At 34.9% G+C, this 17,590-nt stretch overlaps 1 protein-coding gene across 1 annotated transcript in view; it reads right to left on the bottom strand.

Moving 5' to 3' along the window:
• Positions 1-3,158: 3,158 nt before the first annotated feature.
• LOC306670828 (leukocyte surface antigen CD47-like) overlaps positions 3,159-17,590 on the bottom strand; it is a 65,566-nt gene continuing 51,134 nt past the window's right edge. Inside the window, exons 4-9 of the mRNA XM_079155823.1 lie at positions 12,322-12,429; positions 11,079-11,171; positions 9,822-9,917; positions 5,571-5,860; positions 5,080-5,165; positions 3,159-3,873 (exon numbers count right to left, since the gene is read on the bottom strand). Coding sequence (XP_079011949.1) covers positions 5,688-5,860; positions 9,822-9,917; positions 11,079-11,171; positions 12,322-12,429 — 470 coding nt within the window. The 3' untranslated portion in view covers positions 3,159-3,873; positions 5,080-5,165; positions 5,571-5,687. The remainder of the gene's footprint in view (positions 3,874-5,079; positions 5,166-5,570; positions 5,861-9,821; positions 9,918-11,078; positions 11,172-12,321; positions 12,430-17,590) is intronic.

The raw sequence follows: 17,590 nt of genomic DNA, 5'->3' as shown, positions 1-17,590 counted from the left end.
TCAACAAATGGGCTAAGGAAATGAACAGACACTTCACAGAAGAAGATGTACAAGCAATCAACAGATATATGAAAAAATGTTCACCATCCCTAGTAATAAGAGAAATGCAAATCAAAACTATCCTAAGATTCCATCTCAACCCAACTAGAATGGTGATTATCAAGAATACAAGCAACAATAGGTGTTGACGAGGATGTGGGGAAAAAGGTACACTCATAGACTGCTGGTGGGGTTGCAAATTAGTGCAGCCGCTCTGGAAAGCAGTGTGGAGATTCCTTAGAAAACTTGGAATGGACCTACCATTTGACCCAGCTATCCCACTCCTCCGCCTATACCCAAAGGACTTAAAATCAGCACACTACAGAGATACAGCCACATCAATGTTCATAGCGGCACAATTCACAATAGCCAGACTATGGAACCAACCTAGATGCCCTTCAATTGATGAATGGATAAAGAAACTGTGGTATATATATACAATGGAATATTACTCAGCTATAAAGAATAATAAAAATATGGCATTTGCAGGCAAATGGATGAAATTGGAGAATATCATGTTAAGTGAGATAAGCCAATCTCAAAAATCCAAAAGAGGAATGATCTCACTGATAAGCGGATGATGACACTTAATGGGGGGTGGGAGTGGGACAAGAATGGAGGAAGGAGGGACTGTATAGAGGGAAAAGAGAGGTGGGAGGGGTGGGGGGGAAGGAAAAAATAATGGAATGAATGAAACATCATTACTCTATGTAAATTTATGAATATGCAAATGGTATGCTGTTACTCCATGTACAAACTGAAACAACATGTATCCCATTTGTTTACAATAAAAACAAGTTAAAAAACAAAGTGCATAGTACAGACATAAAAACTTATACATTGGTTGATGGGACAGAATAGAAGACAAACCCACACATCTATAGTCATCCGATCCTTCACAAAAGTACCAAAAACTTACAATGAAGGAAAGACAGCCTTTTAAACAAATGGTGCTGGGGAAACTGGTTATCCATCTATAGAAGAATGAGACTAGATCCTTATCTCTCACCCTGCAAAAAAAATCATCTCAAAATGGATCAAAGACCTAGGATTAAATGTAGGGTCGACACAACAACATATAAACATAGAAAATGACTTTCTACATAGGATACCTAAACTCAGATAATAATGCCAAGAGCTAATAAATGGGATGGCACCAAATTAAAAAGTTTCACAGTAAAGGAAATGATAATGTGAAGAGAGAACCTACAGAATGGAAGAAAACCTTTGCTAATTACTCTTCTGACATAAGATTAATATCCAGAATAAATAAAGAACTTAAAAAAGTTAACTGCCCCCCCAATAATAAATGGGTTAATGAACTAAACAGACACTTCTCAAAAGAAGAATACATATGACCAAAAAGTATGAAAAAATGTTCAACATAATTAGCAATTAGGGAAGTGCAAAAGAAAACTACCCTGAGATTTCATCTCATTCCAGCCAGAATGGCAGCCATCAAGAATACAAACAATAATAAATGCAGGAGAGGATGTGAAGATAAAGGGATGCTTATCCACCATGGGTGGGATGGTAAATTAGTACAACCACTATGGAAATCAATGCAGAGGTTCCTCAAAGGACTAGCAATGGGAATGCCACATGACTCAGCTATATAACTCCTCAGTATTTGTCCTAAAGAATTAAAGTCATATACTATAGTGATACATACAGACCTATGCTTATATCAGCACAACTGATGCTTCAATTCCTTCTTTCGCCAACATATGTTCAAGACTCATTTCAATCCCTTTATAAAGGTACAGAATATCTTTCTTCTGTTTTTTGCCTCCCTCTCCAGGTTCACCTTTTATCCTCTAGTTTTGTCCTCAACAACCTTTTCACAAATCCAGGCAATTTCATACCCCTTCTATTTTATACAGAGTCTTCCTTTGATGTCCATGCAGAATTGGTTCCATGCCCATCCTTCTCCTGTGAATAACAACACCTATGGAAGCTCAAGTCACTTATATAAAATGACATAGAATTTGCCTATGACCTTCACACATCCTCCAGCATACTTGAACTTATCTCTGGGTTACTTTAAATACCTCACACAAGGTATACACTATGTAATTAGTTGTTATATTTTATTGTTTATGGAATATTGACAAGAAAAAAGTCTGGATATGTTTAGTACAGATGCAATTTTTTATGAATAGTTTTTAAATTATTTCTTAGTTGTAGATGTACACAGTTCCTTTATTTTATTTATTTGTGGTGCTGAGGATCAAACCCAGTGCCTCCCACATGCTAGGCAAGTGGTCTACCACCGAGCAACAACCCCAGCCCACTTATGAATAGTTTTGATCTGTAGTTGGTTGAATCTACAGATATGGAACCCCTGAATACAGAGGACTGACTCCTTTGCTTTTCTTCTGGAGTACCTATGTTCTCCTGGAATTTCCTATTAGGTCTTTAAAATTCTGCTCTTATGCAATTTCCTTGAGCACTTATTCTGTAACAACTCGTTCTTGCCTCAACACAGTGAATAGAATTAATCACTCACTTTGGACAATACAGTCCCAGTTTAGTCTTATTTTTAACATGTTGGTACTAGATGCTGCAGATCTAGAGATTCATGAATTCTTGTTCTTAGATTCATATTTAAGAGTGATAAATCTTACTCCATAACAGATGCTTAAGACAAACAGTACTAAGGGACTGTTGGTGCTTAGTGTACTTAATTTTTAATAAAGATGAGAAATGATGATTTTTCAAAAAATATTTTCAATTTAATTGTAACATTTTCAAAACTGTACTGTTTCCATTTTAGTTTATGTTGAATGAACATTAGTTGCAAATGTCTTTAACATTGGAATCATGTAAAGGTAGTAAATCACTCACAATTTCAGAATGTTGCTGGTAAGCATTTTAAGAATATGAAACCCTGGGGGAGAAAAGACAGAAGAGGATAGCTAATCTCAGCCTTTCCCACACAAGGGAGATTTACAGAAAATTTTCACTTTGTTACTAATAAGACATAAAATAATAATTTCCTTACAATTGGATATAGAAGAATCAAATTAATTTACTTAAATAGTATGCTATATAAAGAATGATAAGTTTGTTTGTTCAAATAAGTAAGAAGAAGTGTTAAAAATTGATCATGTTGTGATTGAGGTGTTCAATAAAGTTTAATGGACTAATACTTGGTAAAGAGACAAAACTACAAGTGATAATAGTTTTTTGCTTATTTGTTTGCTTAGTTGGTATTTTGGGAAGGACTGGAAGCTGTGACTTGCAGAGAGACAAGTATTTCTTCCTTCTCTGACCTTTCACATCAAAGTGCAAAGCAGGTGGAAAATCCTATCTGGAGGGTGAACCATTGACAAATGCAGTAATATTTGTGGTTATATTTGCTACAGTCCATTTCACAGATGTTTTCATTCAACTCACAAACACCTAGCAATTAACTGCCTTTAATTAAGGAGGAATTAATGCTCAGAGTGTAAGCAAGTAAGAATTAGCACTGCCATCAACAAATTTTCTTTCTTGTCTTTTCTTGTAAAATCAATTCCTAGTACCTCCCCACCAGTGACACAGAATTTCCACACAGAAAGTTTCATAGAACCTACCTTCCAGTGTCCATTGCCCTGTTCATGTTTGCTTCAGCAGTGAATTTTCAATAGCACACTCATAAGATGAATTTGATCCTGTGATATTGAGTGAACTGAAAATTTAGAAAGGACCCAAATACCCGATTTCTTCAGAGACAAGTGCATAGTCTATTTTCCATGTGATATATGAATAGGGATAAACATTTAACACACTCCATACCAGGAAGCTGTTCATGTGCTCTTATCAGACTTCATCACAGGTGTGAGGGAAGTTCTGCAGGAGAAAGAAGGGCACATGAAGAACTCTCACCATAGACCATCTGTGTAGAATACACTTTAATACCCTTGAAATGGAAAGCTAGTTTTTATGAGCAGAACTTGGCAGTTACTGCAAGGAAAACCAAAACAAATCAAAATTCTGTAGAACCTTAAGATACAGTGTCCTTATCCAGAAAGAATGAAAAAGAGCATGCATCGGTACACAGCAAATGACTATCTCTATTTTCTAGGATCTTAGCTGGCACAGATTTGTCTCACTGAGCAAGCAAAATGTGGGCATCGAAGTCCATAAACTAGAGTTCATGCAGAACTCCAAGTCTTGAGATACTGACTCAGCCTATTTGACTCTGTTTACTCAGAATTCTTAGATTTCTGAGTCAAGTTGTAAAGTAAAGAAAAAAGGAACAATTGACAAATTAAACAATCTATTGGAAAATACCTAAAATATGTGTGTGTATGACTATATATTATTGTACTATATACTATATTAACTATATTACATATATATGTATAATATATGTGGAATACTGTGTTAATTACTAGCAGGCTAATCATCAATATGCCTCATCATCAAGAATCCTTGATAGTCTGTATTAGAAATAAGCCAAAAAGTCCTGTGCTTAAATTTCTTAAATTTTAATGGAATGCCTATTTGAGTCAAAGTAACTTTGAGAATCAGCAATATATCAAATGCAATAAGTATATTAACTGTTTTAATTGTATATTATAGTTATACCTGGAGATACCTAATAAACAGATTGAATATCTAATCAATTAATATATATACAGTTAATATGGAGAGGAGGAAAGCTTGCAACATAAAAACCAACATCATTTGTAGTATACAAAAATGCAATTGAAATCAACCATTCACTATTTTTTCAGTTACACTATTGGCAAAAATTTTAAGATTGATAATACTGTGTGCTGGTAAGATTCAGGGAAAATACTTTACATATATTAAAATCTCCTGATAGTTTTCTTTCAAATAATGTCTCAGTGTTACATGTCATTTTAATGTAAAATATTCAAAATGCCTAAATATCCACCAATAGGAATAGCTGTATCAATTATATTTATTACGATGAGATACTACGCATTAAAATAACAAAGTTGAAGGAACCCATAGTAAATTAAGAAAAAGACATTTCAGAGTATCATTGATAGTATTGTTATGCTTTATGAAACATTTTATACACACCTATTTCTGATCTTTACTATACTTGGTCATCTTTCCAGCTGTTCCCACATAGATATAAATTCCTTCGTCCAGAAAGAAAATATAATCTGAAAAAGAGGCGTTCCATTGTGAATCTTGCTATGGGAGAAGCATGTCCTATTTGCACATTTTGGATCTTGTTTTTCCAAATGGTCATTGCTTTTATAGTAATAGTGAACAGTGAAGTTATCTTGATTTTTCCAGTGAATTATGACTTTGCCCCACTCCCAAATAAGCATGGGAGAACTATATCTTCATTAAAGCTTCTGATGACAAGTTTCTCATTCATGACCAATCAAATTACTAATGTGACTGTAGAAGAGTAAAAGAATGAATCTAAAAATTCCAGTAGAGACATTATGAAGAAAATTAGTAATGGATTCTTTCCAGTGATTTTTATCAGGACAATCTAGAAGATTTGTTCTAGCTCAACAGTATATTTATTATCAGACCACATCATCAAGAATACCTACCATCTAATTATTAGAAAAAAATCCATGAGGCTGTGTGCTTGAGTTTTTTCAATTTTGATTCGATGTAACAGAAAACTGGCAGTAGCCCATAGAAACACTGGTTTGCTGCCCACTTGATCAATAGTTTTCTTTCTCCTCCAATACAATACTGCCCCCTTCCCTGGGGCTCTTATCAGGCCTGTTTTCAGGCACGTTAACAGGTGTGTCTTCGGGCATGTTTTCGGGTATGTTTTCAGGCACGTGTTCAGGCACGTTTTCACCCTTCGATTTTTCATGAAAAGCAATCGTGTCTATTATCAAAAAGACAAAAAATAGCAAATGCTGTTAAGGATTCCTAATAAGAGAAAATTGTTGGTGGCAATGTTTATTGTTATAGCATTTATGGAAAAGAGTATGTAGCTTCCTTATAAAATTAAAGATAGAGCTACCATATGATCCAGCAATTTCACTGCTGGGTATGTAAACATTGAAATGTTTATCGCAGCACTTTACCATAGCTAAGATGTGAAATCAACCTGGGTGTCCATCAATGGATAGAAAGATAAATATCACACACACACACACACTGGAATGTCATTCAGCCATAATAAACTATGAAAATTTGTCATTTGCAGCAACATAGGTGGAACTGGAGAACATTTTATTAAGTGAAATAAATCAGGCACAGAAGGACAAATATGGCATGTTCTTATTTGTATGTGGAAGCTAAAAAGTGGATTTCATAGAAGTAGAGAACAGAATAGTGGTTGCCAGATCTTGGGAAGTGCACAGGGATAGGAGATGATAGCTACCAGGGGCAGACATGCAGTCGGGTAGAAGGAATAATGTTCTGTAGCATATTAGGACAGCACAAAGAAATGTTTCCAACCCTAAGATATGATAAATGTCTGAAGTGATAGCTATGTCAGTTATCTTGGTCTAATCATTAAACGTTGTATTCATTTATTAAAATTTCACACTTCACCTAATAAATATGAACAATTACCACACCAGCCAAAAATAAAAATACATTTCAAAAGGTGTGGTATGGAGAATATATAGCAAAGCTAAACTCAATTGTCAGTCACCAAAGAAATGAAGTTCAGAAATAATGGTAAAATTTCTTTGAAAGCATTATGCAAGTCATATTGGAAATTTGTGGACTGGAGCAATTTGAATTTTGTATTAATTTTTAGAAACATACTATAAAATCCATCTAAAGCAAAGGAGAAGCACTAATTTTTTACTCCATTAATTTGTAACTTTTGATTATTTTATTGGTAGACTCTGTTTTACTTCATAAATAAAAAAGATTTTTTTCTTAAAAGGAGACAAGCAAATTACATTGTAGGGAACATTTTTCTCAGGTAAGGCAACACACTAGTTGTAGGCACTATTAAAAGCATGTAGATCTCTATCTATCTAAAACAAGAAATTATGAAGGACCTGTTTAAAAATTGGCAGATTAAATATGTAGGTTAGAAGTAAAAAAGCTAATGCCAAACTTATTAAGAATTGATTTTAAAAGTAGTAAAAAGTTTAATTTTAAAACTCAGTTTTTTATTCTATTGGTTGTGATTGTTTTAAAATTATGCACTGGAGGTCACTACTCCTTAAATGAACAAAAATGACAGATCTGGAAATTCAATTCCTGCCTCCCTAGTGGCATTAATGTCTACAACTATGTACAAAAAGAAAAAATAGCAAGTGACAAAAACATGGTTTCTGCAAAGGAGGTCTATCATTAAAGCAATGGAATAATACCAATCCTTTTGTATCAATGAAAAGGATTCTTCAAATACCTTTCCTTTTATTTAACATAAACAATCTACATATTACAATACATAACATTGTTTTCTTTTGTGTTTGAGACATTAGGAATCTAACTCAGGGCTTCACAAATGTTAGGCAAGTGCTCTACTACTGAATTACACCTCTATTCCAGAAAACATTTTCTTTTATATTAAGTTTATCTTCCAAACTTTCCATTAATTCATATGCTTTAGGGCTGGGGATATAGCTCAGCTGGTAGAGTGCTTGCCTTGCAAGCACAAGGCCCTGGGTTCAATTCCCAGCACTGAAAAAAAAAAAAAAATTCATATGCTTTCTACCTTCTTAATTACCCTAATTTCAAATGTGTTTTCTCATTCTTGGAGTTATCAGTACATTTATTTGACCCTAAACTGGAAGAACCAAACTATAACCTTTTTCCAAGTTATCTATCTAAACTTCTTGGCATAGGCTAACAAAAATAAAATTGACTTGCCCATATATAACATATAAATTAGTCCAAGAAATTCTGCTACATTCATGATAGCCAAACCTGAAATCACATAAGAGCCATGCGCTGGTATACATGCTGCAAAAACAAATGAAAGCTTATATTAGAAATGCATATGAATTACTTGGATCATTTAAAAGAATAAACAACAATGGTAATAATGCCTAGTTTTAAGAGAAGTAATTCTTGTTTTAATGATCAAGAAATAAAACCCATCTATATATGTTCATCAGGCAGTGAAGTAACTCCAAAAAGTAAAAGTCCTCATTTGCATAACATATAGCTTATCATATTAATACTAGTGAGAAATTCTGTATAAAGTCTAAGACTCCAATCAGTTGGAGTCTTTATTTTTAAAAAAATTCTTCTACAGATGATGGCTTAGTAGTTGGGCTGCCAGAAAATTTAGCCCATGAGTCAAATACAGAAAATATTCTCCTAACATTACAGAAAGCATTCTTCAACCGGGAAAAATAAGAGTTAATAAAAAAGATCTCACAACATCAAGAACTGTCATTCATTGGTGTTGGCAATGAGAAATGGTGCAGCCATTTTGATATAGAGAGTTTGGCTATTTATTACAACACTAAACATACTGTTAACATACAATCTAGAAATTGCACTTCTTGGTATTTACCCAAATGGAATTGAAAACTATGTCCACAGAAAAACATGCACATGGATTTTTTGCAAAGGCTTTATTTGTAGTTACAAAAAACTGAAAGCAACCAAGATGTCTCTCAATAGATGAAAGCATAAACAAACTGTGGTACAGTCACACAATGGGATATTCTTGAAATAAACTATGAAGTCATGAAAATACATGGAGGAAACTTAAAATGTTTATTTCTAAGTGAAAGAAGCCCATATAAAAATGCTTCATACTCTTCCATAATACATTTCAGAAAATGCAAAACTGTGGAGATAATAAAAACATCAAGGTTGCTGGGGATATGGGGATAGGGAGGAATAAATAGCAGGAGCACAAGGGATTTTTAGGGCAGTGAAACTATTTTCTATGATACTATAATTGGAGATACAGGTTATTATGCAATTGTCATTGCCACAGAATGCACAACATCAAGAGTTAACTGCAACATAAGCTATTAACTTCTGGTGATAGTGATGCATCAACATTTGTTCACAAATAGTAACTGTAATAGTAATAGTAATTGTTCACAAGTGTCCCACTCTGGTGGGATGCTGAGGGAAGTTGTGGTTGTGTGGGGTACATGGAAGGGATGGGAGTAAGATCTCAGTACTTTCCACTATTTTGCTGGAAACCTAAAACTACCCTAAAAATTCAATTCTATATACTAGAATTTTTTTTACCAGTGCATTGTAGTTATACATAATATCTTGTTTCATTTTTACATAATCAGACATGCATGGAATATCATTTGCTCCACTTCAGTCCCTGGCACTTCCTCTTTCCCTTTCTCTTCCCTCCTCCCTTCTCTTATTCTGTTTCCTCACTCTACGGGTCTTTTTATTTATAGGTTTTTAAAAATTGGTGTGTGTATGTGTGCACATAAAGGTGAAATTCACTATTGTACATTCATATATGTACACAGCATAATTTGGTCAACTTTATTCTGCAGTTCCTCCTTTCCTATCTCTCCTCCCTCCCCTTATCTCTCCTCCTTCTACTCCACTGATCTCCCTTTTATTTTCATGGGACACTGGCTCATCCCTCATTCCCCTTATTTTTCTCTAGCTTCTACATATGGGAGAAAACATTAAACCTTTGTCTTTCTGCATCTGGCTGATTTAACTTAGCCTTATGTTCTCCAGTTCCATCCATTTACCAGCAAATTCCATTGTTTCATTTGTTTTTATGGCTAAATAAAACTCCATTGTGTATATGCACCACATTTTCTTTATCAATTTATATGTTGATGGGCACCTATATACTTTTTAAAAGAAGAAGAAAGAAAGAGCTTTGTCCAATAGAAATCCAAATCAATACTACAGAGGAACGTGATTCTTACCAGAAACACAAAGAGATACTCCAATCATAGCAACTATAAAGCCCAGGAACTGCATGATTGTTAATATGGCAATGACATAGGGGGTCTTCCCAGTCACTGAGGGAAGGAAAAGGACATAACAGAAGCATGTTGACAGAATTGATAAAGCAAGTATTCCTACTTGTATTTGGTAAGATCCTATGGCCGAAGACTGACTATAGTTCTTTGTTAGGTGGTAAACGCGTTTCCAGGGACTAATCCTTCCACACTGTGTTAGTCTCAGATTCACACATTCACCAGTCATCTGTTTTTTTACTCAAAATCTTAGAACAATGCTGCTTTGGTCACACTTTGGGGCTTTACTTCATGAATGGCTATTAGTGGCTTCTCCACAATGCACACAAAATTTCTCTGGTAGAGAGGCCAAATATGCAAATGTGCTATCATTATCTTTACCTTGTGCATCTAGAAGTTCTCTGGTTTTATAATGCATTGATAATTCTGCAACATGCAGCAAGCCAGAGAGATCTATGAACCAACATTAAATGTGACTCTTGAACAATTATAACGAACATATGCTAGTGATTTACTCTTAAAATGCAGAGAGAATTTTGCTGATTATTGTTAGGGTATCCATATCATCTTCTAAGACTACAGTATCAAGGTTTGGCATTAAATAAAAACAATGTTTTCACTATTCATGATTTATAATCCTCTTGTAAAACCAGTTTTTAATGTACAGAATTAGCAAAGAAAAAGTATATTGAACATCTACTTACTACTATAAAAACTGGAATTAGAATGTGAAGATAATCCTTAAAAATATTATTAAGTAGTATAATTTAAAATTATATTAACTGGCATCAAATACAGATTGAGTGTCCTAATCTGAAAATCTGAAATCTGATGCTCAGTTTCAGATTTTGGAGCATAATTGATTTTGGATTTTCTAATTAAGGATGTTCAATAAGTCACTGTATTCAAGTATTCAAAAATCTGAAAATCTCTGAAATCTAAAAGACTTCTGGTCCAAAGTCCATGACTTCTGGTCATGTAAGACAACCAGTACATATCAAAACCACTTTTTACAAAATTATTTAATGCTTTGAGGACTTAAGATAACCTTAAAATTGATCTGTATAGAAAAATCTCACTAAGAATGTTTTAATAAACCAATGTTTATTGAGTTTGTAAAAAATATACAAGTGTATTTTTATTAAAATTGATCTTTCTTAAATTTAAAGATGAGAAAAATCATGCTAAATATCAAATACTCACCTGGTATAAACTTATAGTACTGAAGAAGTATTAACATCCCTAAAGGACTTACAAGGAAATAAAGTCCATAAGCTTTTATTTGTGAATATTCACCTGTGAAGAAATAAAAATATTTAAAATATTGTCCTATATACTTCCTACTGTTTGGTAAGTTAAAGTACTTAATTTATTAAATGTATTACTCTCAATACTACTCTAAAAACTATGTAAGATTTAAAAAAAAAAATTTGTTCACTCAAAATGAGTGATCCCTTCCAATCATTTGAGACCAAACTTAAGAATCTAAATTTGAAAATTTAAATCTAAGTGAATTGACTCTACCTTATACAATTCCAAATGGGACACTCTGTATCATCTCTTACAATTCCCTTCCTTTGTTGTAGTCCATTTGTCCCAAAGTCAAATCAACTGCCTTTCAGGCTGTCTTCTGAACTTACCTTCTTCTCCCCATATCCTCAGTACCTCTGTATGTAAATATAGGTGCTGAGTTTGTGTTTTAAACTTAATTCCTACTCTACCACCTCTAGAAGAAACCACAGGGTGTGCTACAGCCCACCACTCTGAGTCCCAGTCTGTCTTTGCTTTTCTTCCATGTGCTCCCTGCCCTTCCTTCCTGTTCTCACTCTCATCCCCCAGATGCAACTGTCACTACAGACAGACATGGTTCCCACATTTTTTCCCACTTCCACATCTTGGTCAACATGAGACTTGTCTCCATGGTGAGCTGAATGCTGTTTCCACTTCCCAGTTCCTAGAACCTGTGAAAATCCCCTTATGTGGCAAAAGAGCGAGTGACATTATATGGCCAAAGTTAAGGATCCTGAAGGAACTTATCTTGGATTATACAGGTGGGCCTGAATTTCAATGAGAAGTGTCCTTGAGAGAGAGGAGAGGGGCAGAGGGAGGTTTGCACAGACACACAGAGCAGAAGACAGAGGAGAGGAGGAGGCACTGCGACCGTGGAGGAAGACACAGGCTATGGAATGCCAAGCACTGCTAGCAAACGCTGAAGCTAGAAGAGGCAGGAAACAGACCCTCCCTAGAGTCTGGGAAGGGAATGTGGGCCCAGTGACACCATGACTGAGGACCAGACTTATGGCCTCCGAGGTGGTGAAAGAACTTGTTGTTGGAAGCCAACCTGTTTGCCATAATCTGCTACAACAGCCCCAGGAAACATACTCTACCCCTGGCAAATTCTCCTTACATCAACCCTTCATGTCCTCATAGCAACTGTGCATCTTACCTGGGACGAAGAATATGGTTCCAACAACAACTAATACAGTGATCAGTAGTCCAACAGTAGATAAAATCACAATTTTCCTTAGCATAACATCGAATGTAGGTTGAAGTGCTAAAAAACAAAACAGAATTTGCTAATTCAATCCCAAGGGAAGCTATTTCTGTAAAACCTCTGTAAGGTGCAGAGACAATCTGATACTTCACTGTAATTGAAGAACCTCTGAGCAGTAACTCCTTCATATCATCAAGTCACCTCACATCTTTTCAAAAACCAATGGAGAAATAGGGTAATGGCAATGTATTGGTGGATGCTTAATACACAGGTGACACTTTATTGCCTGCACTTTAAAGAATGAAGTTACATACATCACGCTTTCTGAACTGAGGCATTATTTACTTTGGGGGTTAGATAAGTCTTTGTGTGGGGGATGCTTTGTGCATTATAGAATGTTATGCAGAATCTCTGGACTCTATGAGATGCTAGTAATAGTCCCTCAGTTATGTTAATCAAAATGTCTTTAGACATTGTCAATGTCCCCTGATGAGCAAATTCAGACTGAGTGGTAGAGAGGAACCGGATATGTGATTGAAATTCTGCCATGTATCATCCACATAGAGATATTCTCCATGCCAGTAATCAACTGGTGACTTTTGTGAAGTGGAAAAAAATTAACTGTTATGTTCAGCATTTACCTTTTCTCTACTAAAATAATTTACAAGTTAAATCAGTAGTAAAACAAAACAAAACAAAACAAAAACAAACAAACAAACAAACAAAAACCAACAAATTAACCCCTGAATGACCAGAATAAAATCTATGTTTAAGGTTTACTGCAGGCCACTGAAGATGATTTGAATTTCTACCTACCCATACTGTAGATTATAACCCCAACTCTAATCCCTTTAGGGGGAGACAGAGGCTTAACAACAATCATTTGTGAAACTTTGTAACAGAAACCCATGTGAATCAGAAAAGAAAAAGCACAGTAATCTTTAGAAAGCATCATGTGGCAAGTTCCCCAAGTTTTTATTTGACCTGTTACTTCTGCTCAATCCTAGAAGGTAGGTGACTTACTACTCAGTGACAACCCTGCCTCCTTATCAGGCTCAGTTCTCACAGCTCCCCTGTCTTCTAAGCTCAAATATCAGGTGGAATGAAATTAAGTTCACAGGACACAAAAGGCACAGGTACAAAGAAAGCAATTTTCTCCAGATATGCCATGCTTTCCATTTTAGTCTTGCGTATATTGTTATATAAATATAGTTTGATAGTTTTGCAAAGGGTTATAAAATTGAAGCTATTTCAAATGTCCCTTGCAATCAATCAAACATGCATAACATTCTTCCAGGTTTAATTTCACACATAAAAGAGATTAAGATCAAACAAGAAGACTTTAGAATACAGTATAATTTCATGCAAAAAGTCTGGTGTATATGTCATTCTTAACAAAAAACTGGATTTTTTTTATATAAGTTTAAACCTTATATAAAATTCAACCCCTTTAGGCTTAGAAGAGCTGCTGTAGAAGAAAAATAATGCCAACATTAGCAACAAAAATCAAATCACAAAATAGCACTATTGGCAGTGTTCTACCATAAAATGGCCTTTTCCCTGTAAGCATAAGTGCATTGTACATTATAGATAGCTTTAGTTCCTGTTAATTGGTTCAACTACTTCTTATTTTCAAAGCTACCTTACACTTTTCCTTAATCATCATTTCCAACAAATATATTACTGCAGGTTACTTAAGTAACCACAGACAATAAAAGGGTATCTCCATACTTCTTTAGTGACCCTTAATGAAGAGTTTCCTTTGGCTCCTTTTCTTTGTTTGGAATGGCCACATTTCAGCAGGTCCCACAGCAAGTGTGGGGAAGGTATCTTGCTGCTAGCCTAGTTGCCAGTTTCTCAGCGTGACTGAAGGGAAAAGAATTTGATATAGAATGTCATAGAACCCAATAATCTTGAGGGTCTTTTATTGGTGATCTTTTCCTGCCTTTTAATAAGTGGGGAGAAAACCCCTTATAACCTTAGTGCTGCCTGATACAGTTAATACCAAATGTCAACAAATTAGAAGTTCCAAAAAATTTTTCCTTTTATATCTTCTCTTACATAATCAAATCTAGCAGGCTGCTTCTCAGAAATGTTAGATTGGTTCATTCATTTGTATTTACTGTGTTCCTATAGTGTACCAAGTGAAAGTTCAAAATAAGGAACAAGTACAAGATTATTCAACAGTAATTTATTAAGCACTGTCAATCAATGGGACAATAACTATTTTAAGTGGTGATGGTGAACAAAAGTGGTAAACAAATGCTACCTCAAGGTCCTTATTTTTCTTAACTTCTAAATTACTTATTTAACACATAATTGTACCTATTTATGGAGTGCCATGTGATGTCCTGATACATGTACACCTTGTGTAAAGTTCAAATCTGGGTAAACATCTATCCTCTTAAACTTTTAATCATTGTTTTGTAGTGAAAACATTCAAACACCTTTCTTCTCAGCTATTTCTTTTGAAATATATAATATATTACACATCCTTATAGTTGTAACTTGGTACACACTGACCAAATCTTCCTTGTTTCTCCCTCTCCCCCAATCTCCCTACCTTCTGTAACTACTATTCTATTCTATCTCTATTTCTATCAGATCCACTTCCTAGTTTCCACATGTAAGTGAAAATGTGATATTTGGCTTTCTCAGCTTGACTTATTTCAGTTAACCTAAATGAAATTCATGGTGCTGCAAATGACAAAATTACATTCTTTATTATGGCTGAATAATATTCAATTATGTATATAAGTGCCACATTTTGTTCATCCCATCCATTCATCCATCAGTGGACTGCTAGGTTGATTCAACATCTTGACTATTCTGATCAGTGCTGTTATAAAAACTCAAGTGAAAGACACATACTGCTTTCAATTCCTTTGGAAACATACACAGCAGTGGGATTGCTGGATCATTTTTAGTTTTTTGAGGAAAATGCATGCTGTTTTCCATACTATTTTCCATAATGGTCATATGAATTTAGGTTCTCACCAACAGTGTATGTAAAGAATTCCCCTTTGTGCATTTGTTGTTACTTTTTGTTTTTGTTATAATAGCAATTCCTCACTAGATAGAGATGATATCTCATTATGGTTTTGATTTGATGAATTACCATGATAATTCTTGATGCTGAACTTTTTATTTTCATATACCTGTTGGCTCTTCATATACCTGCTTGATTTTCCTTTTTGAGAAATGGGTGTTCAGGTTATGTGCCCATTTTTAAGTTGGGTTGTCTTTCTGCTGTTAAGTTGTTTGAATTCCTTAAATATTTTCACTCCCTCCTTTAATGTGCAAATTTTCGTAGTTTGATGTAACCCCTATTTGTCTATTTTTTGCCTTTGTTGTCAGAGCTTTGTAGTCTTATCCAAAAAATCCTTGCCACTTCAATATCCTGATTTGTTTTCCCTATGCTTTTTCCTAGTGGGTTTTAAATTTAAGTCTGATTCATTTTGAATTGGTTTTTATAAATGGTCAGAGATAGAGGACTAGTTTCTTTCTTTTGTACATGGCTATCCAGTTTATCCATAGTAATTTATTAGAGACACTGAATTATCCTCAGTGCATGCTATTAGCTCCTTTATTAGAGATCACTAGCTATAAATGTGTGGGTGTACTTCTGGACTCCTGTCCTATTGATCTATATGTCTAGTTTTTTTTGTTTTTTGATTTGTTTTCCCAATACCATGCTGTTTGATTACTATAGTATATTTTAAAGTCAGGAAGTATGATGTCTCCTGCTTTGTTCTTTTTTTTAAATTTATTTTTATTGTAAACAAAGGGAATACATACTGTTTCTGTTTGTACATGGAGTAACAGCATACCATTTGCATATTCATAAATTTACATAGAGTAATGATGTTTCATTCATTCCATTATTTTTTTCCTTCCCCCCCACCCCTCCCACCTCTCTTTTCCCTCTATACAGTCCCTCCATCCTCCATTCTTGTCCCACTCCCACCCCCCATTAAGTGTCATCATCCGCTTATCAGTGAGATCATTCCTGTTTGGATTTTTGAGATTGGCTTATCTCACTTAACATGATATTCCCCAATTTCATCCATTTGCCTGCAAATGCCATATTTTTATTATTCTTTATAGCTGACTAATATTCCATTGTACACATATACCACAGTTTCTTTATCCATTCATCAATTGAAGGGCATCTAGGTTGCTCCCATAGTCTGGCTATTGTGAATTGAGCCGCTATGAACATTGATGTGGCTGTATCTCTGTAGTATGCTGATTTTAAGTCCTTTGGATATAGGCCGAGGAGTGGGATAGCTGGGTCAAATGGTAAGTCCATTCCAAATTTTCTAAGGAATCTCCACACTGCTTTCCAGAGTGGCTGCACTAATTTGCAACCCCACCAGCAATGTATGAGTGTACCTTTTTCCCCACATCCTCTCCAACACCTATTGTTGCTTGTGTTCTTTATAATCGCCTTTCTAATTGAGGTTAGATGGAATCTTAGTGTAGTTTTGATTTGCATTTCTCTTATTACTAAAGACATTGAACATTTTTTCATATATCTGCTGATTGCTTGTACATCTTCTTCTGTGAATTGTCTGTTCATTTCCTTAGCCCATTTGTTGATTGGGTTATTTGTATTCTTAGTGTAGAATTTTTTGAGTTCTTTATATATTCTGGAAATTAGTGCTCTATCTGAAGTATGAGAGGCAAAGATATTCTCCCACTCTGTAGGCTCTCTCTTTGCATTGCTGATAGTTTCCTTTGCTGAGAGAAAGCTATTTAGTTTGAATCTATCCCAGTTATTGAATCTTGCTTTTATTTCTTGTGCTATGGGAGTCCTGTTAAGGAAGTTTGATCCTAAGCCAACAAGATGAAGATTTGGACCTACTTTTTCTTCTATAAGATGCAGGGGCTCTAGTCTGATTTCAAGGTTCTTGATCCATTGTGAGTTGAGTTTTGTGCATGGTGAGAGATACGGGTTTAGTTTCCTTCTGTTGCATAGGGATTTCCAGTTTTCCCAGCACCATTTGTTGAAGAGGCTATCTTTTCTCCATTGCATATTTTGGCCCCTTTGTCTAGTATGAGAAAATTGTATTTATTTGGGTTTGTGTCCATGTCCTCTATTCTGTACCATTGATCTACCTGTCTGTTTTGGTAGCAATACCATGCTGTTTTTGTTACTATTGCTTTGTAGTAGAGTTGAAGTTCTGGTATCACGATACCCCCTGTTTCATTCTTCCTG

This window comes from Sciurus vulgaris (genome assembly GCF_902686455.1).
Source record: "Sciurus vulgaris genome assembly, chromosome: 10".
Taxonomy (NCBI): Eukaryota; Metazoa; Chordata; class Mammalia; order Rodentia; family Sciuridae; genus Sciurus; species Sciurus vulgaris.
This window is presented reverse-complemented; position numbering and strand designations above follow the sequence as displayed.